The sequence below is a fragment of the Heterodontus francisci genome, chromosome 4 (assembly GCF_036365525.1).
Source record: "Heterodontus francisci isolate sHetFra1 chromosome 4, sHetFra1.hap1, whole genome shotgun sequence".
Taxonomy (NCBI): domain Eukaryota; kingdom Metazoa; phylum Chordata; class Chondrichthyes; order Heterodontiformes; family Heterodontidae; genus Heterodontus; species Heterodontus francisci.
The window spans coordinates 86,255,043-86,269,058 of record NC_090374.1 but is presented as its reverse complement, the minus strand read 5'-3'; the positions used below and the strand labels follow the sequence as shown (position 1 = coordinate 86,269,058).

At 41.6% G+C, this 14,016-nt stretch overlaps 1 protein-coding gene across 3 annotated transcripts in view; it reads right to left on the bottom strand.

The window, feature by feature from the left end:
- Nucleotides 1–14,016, bottom strand: part of fer (fer (fps/fes related) tyrosine kinase) — a 409,042-nt gene that overhangs the window by 377,894 nt on the left and 17,132 nt on the right. For all 3 annotated transcript variants that reach the window (XM_068029798.1, XM_068029800.1, XM_068029799.1), the window contains exons 2-3: nucleotides 6,224–6,509; nucleotides 4,746–4,919 (exon numbers count right to left, since the gene is read on the bottom strand). In XM_068029798.1, the coding sequence (XP_067885899.1) occupies nucleotides 4,746–4,919; nucleotides 6,224–6,433 (384 nt within the window). In that variant the 5' untranslated portion in view covers nucleotides 6,434–6,509. The remainder of the gene's footprint in view (nucleotides 1–4,745; nucleotides 4,920–6,223; nucleotides 6,510–14,016) is intronic.

Genomic DNA, 14,016 nt, shown 5'->3' with positions numbered 1-14,016 from the left:
CCATTTAGAATATCAGCTAACAATGGCCAGAACGGCAAGATCGATAGACCACGGTTTAGTGGGCATGAGGTCAAAGAATCACGGTCTGATTAAGACAGTGCACTCGTGGATAGCATGAGAGGATCTAGAGAAACGTGGGTTCAGGCCTAGTGCAGGAGGAAACTTGTGGGCAGGTTCGGCCAAATGGTGCAGAGGAAGGGAGGAAGTAACAGAGGCATATGAACAGATGGTATTAATCTTAGTGGTAAACAAGTTCATGAACTTACACGTTGGGAGATGAGGGGGTGGGGGGGGAGGAATTTATGATATTTTGTTGTGGAGAAAAGAAAGACAGTTATGTTTACTTTCCAGATGATCTTGCAGTAGTGAGTGGTTTTCGCAGAGCAGAGATGCTCCACAGCACTTGGTGTGGCGCAGCTCATGATGACAGATGGCTAAAGCTTCCTGCACCCCTTAGAGTAAGAGTGAAAATGGGGACCATACTGGTGAAAACAATCCTGGTGGAGAAATCAGCATTCAAAAGGTGGAGGTGAAAGTGTGGTTAAGTAGATTGACAGCTGAAGTAGTGTCTTGGCAAATGAAGGGCTAAAAGCTAGGCAGCTCTCAGCTTATAAGTTCAATGGTAAGTGACCTGGGGGAACACTTTTATTAAAGATAGACACACAACTCAGGTTGCAAGTGAGCAAGACCATGGGAATAAAGAAGCAAAGCAAGATAGTAATCTCATAAGCTCAAGAGGTGGTCATGAATATGGGTAGAAGAGCTGCAATAAAAGCCGAGGCTAAGTGAGAACAAGAGAGCCACGGGCCAACTTTGTGAAAACAGTAGATTGAGAAAAAAAAAAAGAGGGACAATAAATGTTGATCTGCTGGCAAAGTCCAAAGGAGCAGTGGTGGGTATGATTGGCAGGAAAGGAGAGAATGGAGCAGTTGGGGTTGCTGCTCAAAAGGAGGCATCAACAGATGCCTAGATGGGATTTTTTGGCAAACGGTTGATGGAAGAACAAGAGGGAGCTGTAGTCCTATCCAACGATGTTTTAACCTTGGATTGAGATATGGAATCGAGTTGGGTAACGTAACCAAGAGGAGAGAAACACAAGGTGGCATGACTGAGTGACTAAAGAGGATGGCCCAAAAGGGCAAACAGAAATGATGGAGCCCTGTGTGGCAGCCAAAATACAGAGAGATTTGGTGGTGTAGGAGGGAAGCAGATTCAAGGTTTTGGAAAGGAATAAACACCTTTGCGGTGGATTGGATGCAGGAGACAAAACAGTACATCAAAGGTTAGTCAAAAGGAGGCGAATGCCTTTTTCTTTAATAATTAATTCATGGGATTTCATCATTGCCCATCCCAAATGCCCTCGAGAAGGTGGTGGTGATGAGCCACCTTTTTGAACTGCTGCAGTGCAAATCATGTAGGTACACACACAATGCTTTTAGGGACCGAGTTCCAGGATTTTGACCCAGTGACAATGAAGAAACAGCAATATTGTTCCAAGTCAGGATGGTGTGTGGCTTGGAGGGAAGGTTACAGGTGGTGGTGTTCATGTGTCTGCTACCCTTGTTTTTCCCTTGGTTAGGAGCCTCCAAGGTGCAGCTCATTAAGGACTCGTGCTCCCGACCTTGACCAAATCAAACCCATTTTGATGGTTATTAAATGGCTTAATTGAATTTTAATCAAAGTTTTTTTGAAAAGAAAAGTAACAACTTTTTGTAAAAATCTTTAAAAAGTGTTGTTGAAATGCTCCTCAGACTTGTTTTTTTGTTATTACTGGCATTTGACTAACAGCACTGTGGCTCTCAAGATAGTGTTTTTTGAGTAAATTTTAAAAATGGCTCTTCTTGCTCTGCAGGTTGCCAACCCCTGTTCTCAGTGGTAGAGGTCGCAGGTTTAGAAGGTAATTTTGAAGGAGCCTTGGTGAGTTGCTGCAGTGCAGCTTGTAGATGCCATTCACTGCTTCCACTGTGCACAGGTCATGGAGGGAGTGAATGTTCAAAGGTGGTGGATCAACCAAGCAAGCTACTTTGTCATGGATGATATCGAACTTCTTGAGCGTTGCTGGAGCTGCACTCATCCAGGTAAGTTGAGAGTATGATCAGATGTGCATTGGAGCCAAAAAACATGGCTTCAGTTTTACCAACACTGAGCAAGACATAACTATTACTCATTCAGATCTTAAGGCTGGATACTTAATAAGAGATCATGGAGGCTGGAGAGATCAAGTGGAATGCCATCAACAGATGTGAAAGCTGACCCCACATGTCCAGATAATATTGTCAATAGCTTGCATGCAAGGGTGAAGGTCAGGGATACCAGAAGTGATTTGGGACATGGGAGAAGCCATTGAAGTCAATGTAATGTTCTTTGCACAACAGCTAATTGTAAATCCAGAAGAAAGCAAAGCCATGGAGAGGACTACAGAGGGAAGAAATTTGAAAGGATGGATTGGTCAACTATGCCAAAGACACTCAAGAGGTCAGGGTAGATGAGAAGTGACAATGAACCATGGTCACAGTTTCAAACAACGTCACTGATGATTTTAACAACTGTAACTTTGATGTTTTGGGCACATGAAGTCCAGAAGAGGACAGAGAAGAGAGTAGTGTATTCAACGTAATATTGTCCATGTTTTTACAAAGTTTGGAGATGCAGCACGAACTGAACAGGATGGAAGAGATTCAAGCAGGTGATTTTTGAGAAGCAGCATGAATATAGTTTTGGAAGATACAAGAACCAAGCTGGAAGATATGTACAGACTGGTTACGTCACTAAATCATTGGCCCGAGAAGGGAGGCTTGAGCAAGAATGGGAAGGGGACTTCGTGGACAAGCTAAGTCTATTGAACAATGGAGGCGGGGATTAAGGAGAAACAATGAAATAAGACAGGATGCCTGGAGGAAAAGTAGTGAACAAGTGGTAAGAGCAAGGTCAGTGAAAGCAGAATCAGAGCACATGCCACCTCTTTTGGACACAATATAAAATCGATGAGCTTGTCACATTGGTGTCTGAGGTGAGGATGCAGTCAAATTGGTCAGAGCAGCCGGTGGTATGAGGGGCTTTTTTTTTAAATTATGTTTTTAAGGACTCATTTAAATTGTGGAAATGGATTCATTTGGAAGCCTGAAGAAATGCTGGACTTCTTTTCCACTGGGATCACTGAAAGAACACTTGACTGAAAACACCTACTGGAAGAAATCAAGGAGTGCTAAAAACAACCTCTACTGGAGATCACCTGCCTTACGATAAATAAACAACAGGAACCTTAGACTAAGGGGAGATGTTTACAGACCACACGTCAAGGTTTATGGAGGTCAGGGAGGTTGACTTTCTGTCTTGGGGTTTGAATTGTTTTCAGTTCAGTTGGGGTGTTAACGGTTTTGAAGACACTTGGTGTTTTGCTTGCCAAGGAAAAAGGACACCCCCAACTCATCTTTCCTGCACCTAAGAGACCCTGAAAAGTCCAGTGCATCTGCTCCTCTTTCCTCTTATCTTGGGAAAAACCCTGCGATTAAAGTGTGTGCTGGCTGAAACCCCTGATATCACATTTTTCCTGGAAAAACCTGCCAGATTTTTTCTCGACGCCACCCAAAAAAGAACAGCTCCAGAAAAGATCCCAGTGACCGGTCACCGTATACCCAGACATCAGACCAAAAAGTGACAACCAACCAACTTGGCCAAAGTTTTTTTTTTGTCTTTTTCTTGTAAATAAAAAATCTCTGCAGAGAGAATTTCTATATTTTTTTCAGTATGTGCATATTTGTGTGTGGGGGATTTTAAAAGGGAATCCATATTTCAATCTGTGTTAATGCACTGCTTCGATACTGGATAAGCCTTGTTTGATAATAAACTGATAACTTTGCTGTTTATTAAAGAAACCTGGTTGGCGTATTTTATTCTGGGATAAAGAGTCGAGTATATGATTGACCACATCGGTAACTAGGCAAACATATAAATATGCGTTGTGATCTATGGAGTAGTGGAACTGGAAAAGACAGTGCACTCCTCCCACCTCGGTCATAACAGTTAGTTGGGGTGAGAAGGATGATAATACCATAGGAGTCATACGGGAGTTGGTCATGGGAACAAAGCAGAAGAGCTCAAGGAGATGGAGTCATTTGTCAAAGATAACCCAGCCAATCAATTGCCATGAATACCCTAATTTACTGTCAGCAGATTCAAGGCAAGGAAATAGTTGTTGGAATAGGAGAATGTCCGAGATCTATCCAAGACAAAAGAGATCGATTGGAGACAAGGGGACTGCAGTTAAGAGACTGGTAGATGTGTTGCTGTGAATTCAGGTGGTGGATCAGAGTTGCAGGGAGGTAAGAAGTCATACAAGAAAGAATACAACGGGATATGCAGGAGTAAAAGGATGAGGAAGCAACTGTCGAGAGCCCCAGTACTAGAATAACACCAAGCAAGATGTGAAGGTCAAGTGGGCAGGCTTGTACGTGGCTCGTATAGAGCAAGTTCAGGTGAATTTGATATTTTATTCTTTCCCACCACCTTATCTATTTTGACCACACAATAAATGTGGCGAGAGGACCAGCAAGCAACCTGCTCCTGGGCCTCTACCAATGTAGTTCTAAACCAGCTTCCATAAAAAAACAGAATAGCAGGTCAACTCTCATTCAAATGGCAATGGATGGCATCCACTCAAAATTTACAATCAGCAACATAACAGTTTGAATGCAAGGACTAAATATACACCCAAGTACCATGTCACAATTTAGTCTATGAACTACCTTGCACATTTCAGCTTCCATGTGTTGTTGCATACTCTGATAGCTTTTCTTCACTTGCTGCTTATCTTTAATCATCATGGTCAATCTGTACAAGGGTCCTACGTTTAGGTCTTCTGCGTGTGTCTTCATTATCCTGCTCAACTGTTCAGTCTGATGTACCATACAGGCCCAAGACTGTAAAGCAAAAAAAAAAAACAATCCTAAAAGACCAGAACTGAGCAGGCAAGTCAGAACACCATATCTGCATGACAAAATATCATGCACTCTTGATTAAATGAATGCATTTCAATTCATTCCTTGCCATTCTGATAAGACATTTTGTCCAAGCTTTTCGTCTTGCATTCATCAGGACAATTCACAAGAATAACCAATGTAAGGGAAAGCAATACATTTGCACTGTATGAGAAGAGTGTGGGGATTGGTTGGCAAGTGGAATCTGATTGGTAGAGGCGTTGCCATGGAAAATGCACCTGTTTACAGTGAACGACAGCTAACTGGTAAGCTTGGTTTGAAATTTAAACCAGGCAGCTTGACTCAGATTGGCTCATTCCTCAGAGCAATGCCAGCAAATGGCCGTCACTTATTTTGTTTAGCTGAAGCAGCCACAATGTGTGTGCATGTTCTTTCTGTCTGCAAAGAACAGGGCCCTATGGATTAATATATGTAGCTTCCAGTACGTGCAAATGTGCCACACTGCGAGCCCGAATGGTAATCTTAAATTGGTTGTCAGCATAATTCTTAGCACAGAGGACCAGCCCACACTTACAAAACTCAAAAACAGAGAGTCCAACATTAGATGCGATTCAGCGATTGGACAACATTTGCTAAATAATCCTCAGGGTGCTGATAAGTGCAAGGCCGGCACAGTGGTGCAGTGGTTAGCACCGCAGCCTCACAGCTCCAGCGACCTGGGTTCAATTCTGGGTACTGCCTGTGCGGAGTTTGCAAGTTCTCCCTGTGACCGCATGGGTTTTCGCCGGGTGCTCCGGTTTCCTCCCACAGCCAAAGGCTTGCAGGTTGATAGGTAAATTGGCCATTATAAATTGCCCCTAGTATAGGTAGGTGGTAGGGGAATTGAGGGAAGGTGGGGATGTGGTAGGAATATGGGATTAGTGTAGGATTAGTATAAATGGGTGGTTGATGGTCGGCACAGACTTGGTGGGCTGAAGGGCCTGTTTCAGTGCTGTATCTCTAAATAAAAAATAAAAATAAAAAATAAATATGAAAAGCTTCGACAAAATGTGTGTTTTCAGCAATATTCAAGTTCTGTACTACTAGACGACTATTTGGAATTATATTATTCACTTATATTATCAACTATGAATTTTACCTATGTTAGCACTTCAGACAACTCCATCATTTCAATTTCTATTGGTTATGCACATTTCACTCATGGCACAACATTTATCTGCCGATAGACAAGGAAACTGTAAATTTAAATCATTGATGCAGTAGAGAAAAAAAACTCACTAACTTACCTTAGAGACATTGCTAACAGAATCAACTGGGGAGGATGTTTCATGCTTCTCCACTTGCTGGCAAATATTCTGTAGCAAGGATGCATATTCTTTGTCACTCTTAACTCGCAGAGCCATAAACTTCTTCAATGTCTCCAAGACTTTAAGTTCAGATTCCTGTAGTTTCAGCAAAGCCTCATGGGAATTCCGAAGGTCACTTCCAAACCCCATGTTGAATAAGGCACTATAATACCCACAGTGCGAAAAACAACTTCAGCACCTACTGATCAAAAGCATGTCCCTTGTTCTGAAAAATAAGTGAAAGAGTAAAACATATTATTCTGGTTCTGCAAAAAAATGCACCAAGGCGAAGTAAGTATTTATACTGGACCAATGTGGATTCAAATTGCACCTCTTTATTGAAATTTGGTCGGAATCAACTTCTGAGTTTTGAAAGTGACATAAAAATTGTGGAAGCAAGTTGACCAAAATTGGAGAGGCTGCAACTGAAAACAGCAATCTTACCCATCATTCCTCATTCTCTGAAAGTAGTCAAACTTTTTTTTAACCAAAAAATATACAACAAATGAGCCATTAGAAACTAATGTTTAAAACTCCATTGTCCTGAAAGCAATATTCTGGGGGGATACATATAAAGACTCAAGTTCTTAGAGTTATACAGACAGAAACAGGCCCTTCGGCCCATCGCATCTGTGTCGGCCATCAAGCACCTATTTATTATAATCCCATTTTCCAGCACTTGGCCTGTAGCCTTGTATGCTATGGCGTTTCAAGTACGCATCTAAATACTTCTTAAATGTTCCGAGGGTTCCTGCCTCTACCACCCCTTCAGGCAGTGTCTTCCAGATTCCAACCACCCTCGGTGAAATTTTTTTTCCTCAAATCCTCTCTAAACCTCCTGCTCCATACCTTCAAAAAAAGCTGCAGTTAGTTTAAGATGAGGATGTTCTTGAGAAGAAACAGACAGAATTGCATTTATAGAGCATTTTTCACAACCACTGGACGTCTCATAGCACTTTATAGCCAAATGAAGTGTAGTCACTGTTGTAATGTAGCAAACACGGCAACTAACTTTGTGCACAGCAAACACCTACAAATAGCAATGGAATGATAATGATCAGATAATCTGGTTTTTGTGATGTTCATTGATGGATAAATATTGGCCAAGACACTGGGAGTAACTCCCCTGCTCTTCTTCAAAATAGTGCCACAGGATCTTTTACATCAACCAGAGCAGGCAGATGGGGCCTCAGTTTAACATCTCTTCTGAAAAACGGTACCTCCAACAGTGCAATACTGACAGCATGCTGCACTGAGTGTCAGCCTTGCCGTTTGTGCTCAAGTCCTGGAGTGGGACTTAAGACCAGAAACTTGTGACTCAGAGGTAGAGTGCTACCAACTGTCACACATGACAAATATATTATTCCTCTGTAATAAAAGCAAAATACTGCACAGGCTGGAAATCTGAAATAAAAACAAGAAATGCTGGAAATACTCAGCAGGTCTGGCAGCATCTGTGGAGATAGAAGCAGGGTTAACTTTCAGGTCAGTAACCCTTCTTCAGAAATATATTATTCCTCTGCTTGTTTTAATGGAGACATTAACAGATTTATGTTAAATGGTTACTCCTATAGTTAGAATAGTGCACACAGGAACATAAATCAGCACTTAATATATGCATGTATTATTGCCATTTTTCACCTCATATTGTAACTCAAAATGTTTTAAATGCACAGCAGGTGAATTGACTTCTAAGAAAAAAAGACCAGTTCAGTATAACGCTTGATCAGAACTCAAGTTGAAACATTTTGTTTTTGACGACATGAACTTGCCAATATCTCTGAAGTTGGTGAAAAATTGTCAAAGTTTGTCAACTCTTGGGGCGGCACAGTGGTTAGCACCGCAGCCTCACAGCTCCAGCGACCCGGGTTCAATTCTGGGTACTGCCTGTGTGGAGTTTGCAAGTTCTCCTTGTGTCTGCGTGGGTTTCCTCCGGGTGCTCCGGTTTCCTCCCACAAGCCAAAGACTTGCAGGTTGATAGGTTAATTGGCCATTATAAATTGCCCCGAGTATAGGTAGGTGGTAGGGAAATATAGGGACAGGTGGGGATGTGGTAGGAATATGGGATTAGTGTAGGATTAGTATAAAGGGGTGGTTGATGGTCGGCACAGACTCGGTGGGCCGAAGGGCCTGTTTCAGTGCTGTATCTCTAAACTAAACTAAACTAAACTCCACAATCCATGAAATTCCTCTCTGTCTTTTAGCTGAGAGTTCAAGATTGGAACAAATGCAAAAGGTGATACAATTTTGACTTACAAGTACAGAATGCAGAGTTGAGGTTTTGACTGTGCGATGCAAAGGATTTCAGTTCACAAATGAAGATGTATCTGGGATTGGATTCCCACTGTAAAGTTGTACTGAAGTTCCCACAATTACCAGATTTAAAACATCTCAAACTTGCAAGTGATTTTTTTTTTTCTACAGTAAGCACCAAAATGCAAGAAATAAAGCTTAAACAGTTATTTTATTTAGGATCGTTCCCACAACTGAAGTAGTTCGACATTCTATAGAAACAGTTCAAATACACTTGTGGCTTATCTCTACGATAAATCAGAGTTCCACTGCACTCTGTCTAATTCCTGTTTAATGTACCAAGACCTATATTCCAAACTGTTTCGGAGCAATGTTTTGAAAGGAATTTTGCCTATATCCAATGTTTTAAAATTTGTACCGTCTGACAACGAACCTCACAAATGGTATTAAACTAGGCTTGATGGCTTCACACAGAAAATATACATTGCACTATGGCAGTAAATATTTAAAAAAGGGATAGAGATCCTTGAAACAAAAGGTGGTTGCTTATTAGTTCAGGCTGGATTCTAGACCTTCAGTTCCTGTTACCATAGGTCGACCAAGTGAAAGAACAAACAGCCCTGCAATTATCAAAGATTTCTGACACTGAGATAAGCTGCTACTTAAAGTATCACTGTATTCAATTTGGATAGCATGGCACATAGGAACTTATCTCGCCACACATGCTCTGGCAAGTGTGGATCTGACTTTTAAAAACGCTAGTCTAAGAGAAGTCTCAACTATTCCATCTCATCTGAAAGACGGCACCTCCGACAGTGCAGCATGCTCTCAGTATTGCACTGAGTGCCAGCCTCGCGTACAGTTTGAACTGTTTGAAAATTGATTCAAGACAGACACTAGTGTTGCACAGCTTTGTGAATGCATCTCAAAACAACTAAACAATCCCACTCCCTTCTCAAGATCAGGTTCTTCACCGTGCGGCCAACTAGCGCACAATTCTGTTCAACGTTTTATGGACCAATCCCAAGAGCAACTTCACCTGGCACTCAAACTGTACCAAGAAAGGACAAAAAGGAAGTTATCACTATGGCACCTTCCACATCCTCACTGTCTAAGTGCCTTTCTGCCAAGGAACAGCTTTCAAAATGTTGCTACATATGCAAATCCAGGAGTCAATTTTCACTTGAGTGCCTATGTCAGGCAAGCCCCCACCTGCCAAGACTGAGGCACACATTATTTCACCACATGAACACAAAAACTTAAAATTGTGACTGGGAAGAAGAGGGCCTATCACTAGGAATTGCCAAGCCCCTGACTGGAAAGACATTTGCATACTAGCAGGCAGTGTTGGAACAAAGGACCCAGTCCCTGCTTCACCAATACACAGAAGACCTGGTCAGGCCAGTTTAGTCACATGACTAACTGGCTGTTTGAATTTGAACTTGCTGAGAGAAAAACTCAGAAAGCTGTTTGCTCCTGGACTGAGAACACCTCTCTCCTGTCGGCTCCCATCTCTTTCTCACGGAACAGAAGACCCATTAAAGACACGTGAACTCAAAGGGAGAAAAGTCTCCTACGTGAACAATGTTGAAGAGGAATACTGGGCCCCAACAAAAAGTAAGAACTGTCTACAATCAAAGACTCTGCGATGAGCTGGAAACACAAACAGGAACCAGAAACCCCCTACAGCAACTGCCTCAAACCTCTCTATTCTTCTTCTGCTCTTTTCTGTCCCTATTTGCATGTGTGTATCGCATGTGCATGCTAGCGTGGGCACGTCATATATTCAAAGACGTTAACCAAATTAGAGTTTAAGTAAGTTTGATAGGTTTAAAGAAGAAAAGTGAAATTTAAGAAAACCTGGTGTGCTCATTTCTTTGCCTTATAATTGGAAAGTGGTGAACAAGGATTCACCAAGGGGGAGCTCAAAATACAATGGGCTGGATTTTACGTCGGGCAGACGAGAGCTGACCACTGACGTAAACGTTGGTGGCGAACCCACTTCAGCCCGACCGGGGATCCAACCCACACCATCATACACAAGCGATCAACTGGGAAAATAAAGGATTTTTGTTTGTAGCTGTTACAAAGAAATAGAAGGAATAAAAAAAAACTTCGACCCAAGAGAAAATATGGAAGTCCTTTGTTTTAACAAGGAAACCCAAAGGCGAATTAGGTGGCTGCCACTAGGAATCTTCCTAGAACAGTTCTGCCCAGGCAATGTTGATGGTCTGTTTGGGTAGGCGTTCAGAGATTCAGCACAGAAGGCTTCACACAGGTCTTACACCAGGTGTGCAGCAACCAAGAATTCAATTCTCACACATTCAATGCAAAATTCTTTCAAAGATGCAAGGTTTCTGCAAACATTCAGGATTTCTTCAAATACAGGCGGCAACAGTACACACATATGCTTTTCAAGAGAGAAAGATGAGCTGGCTGGTTCTTCTGTTCTCCCAGCAGACCAATAAGCAAACTTCAACTGCCTGTTTTTAGCCAAACCAACCAGCTTTTTTTTTTAAAAAAACAGTTCAAAGTGAAACTAAAACTGTTCAGCAGCAATAAATCGTGGTCTGTCATTTTCTTGTAAACATTTTATTTATTTAGAGATACAGCACTGAAACAGGCCCTTCGGCCCACCAAGTCTGTGCCGACCAAGAACCACCCATTTATACTAATCCTACAGTAACCCCATATTCCCTACCACTAACCTACACTAGGGGCAATTTACAATGGCCAATTTACCTATCACCTGCAAGTCTTTGGCAGTGGGAGGAATCCGGAGCACCCGGCGAAAACCCACGCGGTCACAGGGAGAACTTGCAAACTCCGCACAGGCAGTACCCAGAATTAAACCCGGGTCCCTGGAGCTGTGAGGCTGCAGTGCTAACCACTGCGCCGCCCATCTGTCCCTTTAGGTCAGAACTCCCTGCTGTATTTACTTGCAATCAGATGCTTTCCAGTAAGATTTGTTTACTGATCAACCTTCTGTTGACCTTCCTTTTAAGAAAAATAACCAAAGTTTAGCTTCAAGATTCCAGCATCCATGAAATCCTTTCCAGTTTTTAAAAATATAGGTTCTCCAGTTTTAACAAAAAATGGAAACCCTCGTGACATGAATCATTAATTTCTGACTTCTAGGTGACGCCACCACTGAGGGAGCCAAACTGAAACTTCAGAGCCTTGAAGAACTGGAAGGGAACAGGTTTTTTAAAGTTTAGAATTCCACCCCCACCCCCCCCCCAAACAGAATGATTTGTAAAGGGATGGTAATATAATTGAGTCTATTTTTCTTACAAGTTGCATGAGCTTTGCCATTGTACATCAGTAGGCAAAGATAAAGGTCAAGGACTACAGAAGACAGCCATTCAGTTCACTGTGTCTTTGTTTACTCTTTGCCACAGCAATCTAATCCCACTGTCCTGATCTATACCCATTTGTTCTGCAACTTCAGATGCTTCAAAATGTTCATCTAGTTTCCTTTTAAAAGACATAAAAATCGCTATCTCAACTACTCCCTGTAGCAAAGCATTCCATCACTGATTCTCCAGCCAGACGAAATTCTTTCCTGATTCACAAGACCTTCATAATTTTGAAAACTGATCAAATTTCCCGAGAGCCATTCTACTCTGGTTGAAGTATCCTACTATCTCAGATTTCCCAGAATTTTAGTTCATCATCCCTATATTCCTGATGGATCTAAACTGCGCACTTGATGGCTTTAATGCTGTTTTTATAATGGGATGCACACTGCATTTTTGGACTCTACAGGACATAGAACATCAATGTCTACTGGCATTCAGTACAAAACTTAAAGCCAGACAGAAAAACACAAAGCAAGCTAACCAAGAGACTACTGTAAGGAGGTTCGCACCATTTTATCGCACAGGAAACCCTTGTTTTGCCGCAATAGATGCTATTTTCTTTGCTGGTCAGTTTAAAATGGAGTTTATTGCTGACACTCTGAAAAATAGTAGATCGAGCTGCTGGCATTTTCTCTGTCTATATGTTTGATTGACAGCTTTATCTAAATATATTTGATTCTTCTCAAAATCATGAGTACCAGAGGCACATCTTAGATCACCCCTTCTGAGATCACAATTAAGGCTAGAAGCTCCATGGAGAATCTGAGAAGCACTCCACACAAGATTAATCTTAAGAATATTAGCAAAGAGTTTTTTGCACTATTTTCTATAACAAAAAAAAGATAATTCTGTAAAATAGTGCAAATTGCTACATAGTCTTTGCCACTGTTCACTTTAATAAATCTGTTGTTTAGTTTATAGCCAAACCACAATTTGATACAGCATTCCCATCTTCTGTTTTCTCAAGTCCATAATGGCAAAATTAGATTTAATAGTCTTTCAAAATTACTGAAGGCTTTGATCAATTGAATAGGGAGAGACTGTTTACATTAGCTGGCAAGTCAGTGATGAGAGATCAATTTATTATAGTCAGAGTGAGGAGAAAGGTTAGGAGATATTTCTGTACGCAGAGGATTGTTGGAGCATGGAATGCTCTGCTATGGAAAGTGATTAAGGCCAAGACCATTCGGTCATTTAAAGCAACATTGGATAAATGATGAAAGCAAAGCAATAGCAAATATGTGGGGCAGCGGGAATAGTTCTGGATCGTTCTGGCAAAGAGACAGCAGACGTGACTGGGCAATGGGCCTCCTTCTGTGTTGTCTATGTTCTACAGGTCATAGAGCGTTGGATCTAGTAAACAGAAGCTTCAGTGCTTCTGTTCAATTCCTAGGCTCGTTATTACCAGAAATGAGGTATAAAATGGTTCATTCTGGTTCTCAGACACCGCTCCTGAAGCGAGTATATGAATAAAAACCAGAACTAAAACATGTGGCATCCAAGCAAAAATGCTTCTGGAAACACTGTAGAACTTAAAAATAAGCTAACAGGAACAAAATATAGATCAAGGGGAAGCTTATCTGTGGGCAGAATCAACAAATAAAAAAAGATATAACTCTGAAAACCACATGTATATGGGGAAGGGGTGAGGAAATGCTATCAGTATGGCACAATGTGACTGAAGAAAAATCACGTGGGTATCTCCTTCAGCACCTTACCACCCTTCCCCACCCCCAAAAGGTGGAGATCAACTTATTTTATCATGTTTTTAAAAAACTAGCATTTATGCAGCATCTTTCATGATAATCGGACAGCCAATGAAGTACTTTTGAAGCATAGTCACTGTTGCAATGCAGAACGAATAAGGAACCGTGACCCACAATTTGCAGAGCAGGACATCATTCGATGTTCCCAGTTTGTTCGATTTTTTTCCCTCCAGACTCTTCAGCTCAAAAACCTTTAGTGCTGCTAATTGCGGGATGTGTGAAGGACAGCAAAATCAATGGGCATATAGGAATTTAGTGAATGACATGGCTAGCTTGCTAACTCAACATCCAATCATTTATAAAATATCCCAAGGCGCTTCACAGGAGCCTTACGAAACAAAGTATGACACCG